This window comes from Chiloscyllium plagiosum, chromosome 24 (genome assembly GCF_004010195.1).
Source record: "Chiloscyllium plagiosum isolate BGI_BamShark_2017 chromosome 24, ASM401019v2, whole genome shotgun sequence".
Classification (NCBI taxonomy): Eukaryota; Metazoa; Chordata; class Chondrichthyes; order Orectolobiformes; family Hemiscylliidae; genus Chiloscyllium; species Chiloscyllium plagiosum.
The window spans coordinates 31,931,274-31,937,273 of NC_057733.1; the positions used below are offsets into that span (position 1 = coordinate 31,931,274).

The following is a 6,000-nucleotide window of genomic DNA, read 5'->3' on the forward strand; positions in this document are numbered from 1 at the left end:
TGACAACAAATTGAAGAGAAATTGTGCATTTTGCATTAAAAGATTAATTCCACACTTATGTTCCATTAGTCAAAATAGTACTAAATGAATTACTTCTTTGGTTTCCTCCTCTCCGGATAAATTAGTTGTAGGTGCTTTCTTCAAAACATCGGATAATAATTCAGCACACTTAGCAATCAGACTTTCAAAGTGGACAACGCTTTATTTGTTTTGAATCAATGTCAAAAGTACAAATAAAATTATAAATCCTGCATTTTTGCAGATACAGAAAATAGATATGCTAAAGGTTAAAAAATGACTCAAGACTTAAATATGTACTTAATCACTGGAAAGTGTTTTTCCTGTGTACTCATAGTTGGTTGGGCTAAAATGTATGTTTTTTTCTATCAAAGATCTGACACAAATCTATTGTTTGGTAGCTGGTCGGTCAGAGATGGTTTAACTAGTATGATTCCATAACCTTTTATAAACTGATCCATCTCTTCAAAGCTAATATGTGAATAAGTGTAAGTATACAGAGGATGACAAACATTCTTAGTAATAAAAACAGAAATTCCTGGAAAAACTCAGCAGGTCTGGTTGGCAGCATCTGTGGAGCAAGAAATGGATTTTAACATTTTGAGTCCAATATGACTCTTCTATATTCGATTCAAAATGCTAACTTTGCTTCTTTCTCCACAGACACTACCAGACATATCGAGTTTCTTCAGCATTTTCTCTTGTTATTTCAGATATCCAACATCCATAGTGTTTTGCATTTAATGCGATTGATAAGATGGTTTTAGTAAATGATTTGACAAAAGTACAAATCAAAATGGTTGGAAAACAATCTAAAATAGAAGAATTCAAAATGACAACTATACATTTTACAAGTTTGTGTGGGGGTGTGACACATTATTAAACTATCAATCTTATAAATGTGTTAAGCTTTGCTAGAATAGGCAGGAAAAAGACTGGATGAGTGGCATTTTGGTGTGAAAGACTCTCAATGCAAATGCTTCAGCCTCGTGCCATTTACTCATTTCACTGCATAATTTTAGTGAATTTAGAAAACTGCTTCATATTCAGACATCTCTTTTAACAGTCCACAAACGGACAACTGACAGTGATTCATACAGAACTGCAAGAATGGCTTAAAAAGAGTGCTAACAGTGTTCTCAATAACGAGTCTTTCCTAACCAGCATTACTTTATTAGAATTTTGCTGCACAGAAATGTCTATTTTGATAAATTAAAACAACATTTTCCTTCTCATGAACTGATTAGACTTGTCCCATCCTCTACTTATTCCTATATCATTTAATATTCTTTTTATTGGCATTTATTTAATGTGAAGTTTTCAGCTGCATCTAGCTAGTGAATACTTCTCACTTGTTCTCATTGTGAAGAAAGCGTTCAATGTTGAGAGAATATGAGATATTGTACTTTTCCTTACTTGCAAGTAATCACTTTTTGGAAAAAAGTGAATTTTTTAATATTCAAATAAATATAGTTATTTAATGATGTCAAGAGGATATAAAGGAAAATAAGCTTAAAAATAAATAATTCAAATACTCCAGGACTCCAATTTTTAAGGAATCTTCTTATTTCAGAAAAAAATACTCATAAGTATTCAAATGAATTAGTCAAATATTATCTTGTAAAATTTAAGTTTTAAAAAACTGGAAATGCTAAAACTTAAAAAAAGGCTGTAAACATGTGGCAGATCTATTTGTGTACAAGGTCTCCTATTTACAGCTATAAACCTATTATGTTTCCTTCAACACAAGTTAGTATGTGTATTTGACTCTCTGCACAACCTCACCCTTGTTTGTCTTATCCACAGTTGTAAGTGAGCTAACATGGAATTTCCAGTTCAGATGAAGTGTTTACACTGTAAAGTCTACTCATCGTTTATATTCGTATCTATGGACAGCTCTGTATATTCCAGTGTATCCAAATCTGTCTGTGCCTAACTCAGGAATGACACTAAATCTAATATCTATGATACAACAATGATTCCACAAGAAATTCATCTTAAACATACAGACATTCTACATCAGAAATGAGTAATTTTGTTGTACAAAATATTCATGCTTTGTAAAAAGGACTCCACCCATAACATAAATAATAACATTTGCTGACACAATTTTCATAATTGTACACATCACATAACTTTTAAGCACTTTATATTAATTAAGGACAAATTTCTAAGGCAAATAAATGGAACAGTCAAAAGAATAATACCATAAGAGGTTCTTTACCATTTACACTGCAAGAAATGAAATGTTGAACAGGTGCTAGTCCATTCCAGGATAGCTTAATTTGTCCTTTCATATTGCCAACAATGTTAGTTCATAATGCAGGTTAGATATTGAAAAACTTGTTGATGTTCGAAATTTTAAACAATAATTTTATTACATTGTTCCAATATTTATGTGAACTAGGATTAATTGTCAGAACATTACTCCAGTTTGTGCACTATTAACTATGATGGACTAATTGGATAGTCTCTTCAGACCACCAGTAATTGTTATCAGGAATCAATAAAAAGTGATATTGCAACTAATAAATATTACAAAGTCATAGCAGAAAAAATGAACTTATGCATGAATTATTTTAAAAATGTAAGTAATATAATAGTTATATTTATTAAATTCAGAGATTAGTAAATTAGTATTGCAAGAGCTCTCCAGTTACTGGTAGTTGCACTGATATGTTTTTTCAACAAATGATAAAATTAACAGAAATCTGAATACATGCTGTACCCTATAGTTTTAAGTTCCAAATGAAATATCTACGTGGGTCTATTTTGGTTGGATCTAAATATATTGACCACTATAGATATTAATTGTCAGGTTGATATCAGTATAATAAAATTCATTCTCTGAATAGCATTTTTAAAATATTACAGTTTCAATGCGTTAACAGTCTCTGCTGTTTACATGTATAATGTAGGTTTCTATCCATTCAGCTTTAAAGTTACTTTGGTTCCACTGCTTTGTGAAAAACAAAGGTAGATCAATAACATATTCCCAACATAAGGGTTATGAGTTTGAGCCTTTCATATCCTAATTGGTGAGGTCAATTGCCCCCAAAAGCTGTTGATCAACAGAAAACACAAAAATAATGCCATCCAACTCATTCCATATAATGACACCTTCCTATCAACCTTCACTGAGCAATATTGCCAAATCCTCACATAATTTTGAGATAAACAATTAATGTTTCATCTGAAGGGGAAAATGAACAGCAAATAAAAATTTATTACATAATAAATGTCATTTAAAAGGTACATGAAATTCCATCTTTTCATGAGATGATGTTTTGAAATAGCTTGCTATGTTGGACCAAGAAACATATCTCTAAGATAAATATTCATTTGTAGTCAAGCATCACTTAATGTGCCTGATGCACTAGTGACAAATACCTGCTACTGAGCAAAACAAAACTCATTTATTTGTTTAAAAATAGGATGCTGCAAGTGCTGGAAATATGAAAGAACAGAAAATGCTGAAAATATTCAACAGGTCAGGCAGCAACTGTAGAGAGAAAGATACAGTGATTCACCACCACCTTCTACAGGGCTGTTGTGGATGGGCAATAAACACTGACCTAGCCAGCAATGTTCACATCTCATGAACATTGGACGAAACAAATTAAAACCTTTCAGGTTGATGGCCTTTCATCAATGCATGTAAAGTCATCAACTTGATACGTTATCGCTGGTTCTCCCTCCACAAATGCTGCCTGATCTGCTGAGTATTCCCAGGATATTCTGTCTAAATTTATTTATTTACATTTTGGTTGAAAACTCAATAACTATTCTACTTGCTATCTGATCTGAGTGCTTGTTCTCTACCTAGATGGAACAAGGAGGAGGCATCAATTTTGTAGTTGTTTTTTTTAAAAAAATCATAAATTCACAGGGTTTGGTAAAAAAATTGAAACATTTGGTTCACTTCTGTACATTAAATTTTGAAACATCAATACATATCTTGACTACATTGTTTATTTCAAAGAATAAAGAATACTTTTGTGTTTTGATTCCTTAGGTTAAGTGTGCAATCCAAAATTGTGGACAATGTTACATGAATGTTCATGAAGAAATCATCGAGTCACAAATTATAACAATTGGCAGCAGGATCTTTTTCTCATTAGAAAATTAAAATGAAGGCAAAGGATAAACATTGTGAAGCTTGGGATTCCTTTACCCATTTTGAATGAAAACAAATCACAGAACAGTTCATTTCCCTAATATACATTTATCAAGACAAAAGTCAATTCACTGATTTAGATAATCAAAAGACACAGTAACAGAAAATATGCAATCTCATATATACTCATTCCTCCATATCCGCGAGGGTTCTGTTCCTGAGAACCACGACAAATGATGAAATTTGTGAGTGCGGAGCTCAGTTAAAAGTCAGTTAAAATAGATTAAAAGTCAAGGATATACCTGCGGAAGCTGAATTTTGTTGATTTTTTTGGCGCGGATAGGCAAATTTGCGATTCGTGATTTCTTGGATACCAAGGATTTACTGTATGTATGTCCCATTGCTCCAGACAAGTCAAATATATCCCGTGTTCTTTATTTCATACAAGCAACATGACAAAGTTCTATCTGTCACTGAATTAATGTTTTCTAGCTCTGATATCATTCTTTCCATTTGTCACTCTATAGTTAAAGTGTGGCTGAGGATTACGGTTCAGAGGCTTCTTGAAGTTTCCAGGTTGATTTAGCATAGATGTTGAGCTAGCCACATCTGATGCTGCAATTGTCGGACCTGTGATAAAAAACGTCTATCAGTATTTATTTGAATTATAAATAATTTTAAACTATATTACAATTCCATCTGCCTGACCAACACACACCCTCTGAACACCAGGAAGAGAACACACTTCAAGCTTTAGATTTTTAAAAAAATTGTCAACTTTTATCAGTTGTAGAACTCTTATTTCTAGATCGGAAGATTGTAGACTCTAATTCAATTGCGGGCCTTGAGAACTTAATACAGGTTGACTGTCCAAAGCCCTGATGAAGGGCTTTTGCCCGAAACGTCGATGTTACTGCTCCTCGGATGCTGCCTGAACTGCTGTGCTCTTCCAGCACCACTAATCCAGAATCTGGTTTCCAGCATCTGCAGTCATTGTTTTTATCCTGTCCAATGCAATAGTGAGAGAATGCCGTGAGTTTACAGATGGTACCTTTCAAAGAGAAGTTAACTTAAAGATCCACTCTGCCTGTTCAGATCGCACTGCAATATTTGAAGACAAGGAAGAGATTCAGCTGGTATCCTGATCAACATCCATCTCTCAAGCACAACCACCAATCACATTAACTCCATTGCTAGTGTGGCAATTATTGGCTGCTATGTTTGCCTTTTTAACAGTGAGTGCAATTTAACAAATAATGACTGAAAGAACTGCAGATGCTGTGAAGCTTTCAGAAATGAGATAACAAGAATCCAGAGAAAGTATATTCCTTTCAGGGTGAAAGGGAAGGCTGGTAGATATAGGGAATGCTGGATGACTAAAGAAATTGAGAGTTTGGTTAAGAAAAAGGAGGAAACATATGTCAGGTATAGACAGGATAGATCGAGTGAATCCTTAGAAGAGTATAAAGAAAGTAGGAGTATACTTAAGAGGGAAATCAGGAGGGCAAAACGGAGACATGAGATAGCTTTGGCAAATAGAATTAAGGAGAATCCAAAGGGTTTTTACAAATATATTAAGGACAAAAGCGTAACTAGGGAGAGAATAGGGCCCCTCAAAGATCAGCAAGGCGGCCTTTGTGTGGAGCCACAGAAAATGGAGGAGATACTAAATGAATATTTTGCATCAGTAGTTACTGTGGAAAAGGATATGGAAGAAATAGACTGTAGGGAAATAGATGGTGACATCTTGCAAAATGTCCAGATTACAGAGGAGGAAGTGCTGGATGTCTTAAAACGGTTAAAGGTGGATAAATCCACAGGACCTGATCAGGTGTACCCGAGAACTCTATGGGAAGCTAGAGAAG

At 33.9% G+C, this 6,000-nt stretch overlaps 1 protein-coding gene across 6 annotated transcripts in view; it reads right to left on the minus strand.

Annotated features, from left to right (window-relative positions):
• Positions 1–3,540: 3,540 nt before the first annotated feature.
• Positions 3,541–6,000, minus strand: part of kif19 (kinesin family member 19) — a 230,757-nt gene continuing 228,297 nt past the window's right edge. For all 6 annotated transcript variants that reach the window (XM_043714732.1, XM_043714731.1, XM_043714729.1 and 3 more), the window contains one exon: positions 3,541–4,765. In XM_043714732.1, coding sequence (XP_043570667.1) covers positions 4,614–4,765 — 152 coding nt within the window. In that variant the 3' untranslated portion in view covers positions 3,541–4,613. The remainder of the gene's footprint in view (positions 4,766–6,000) is intronic.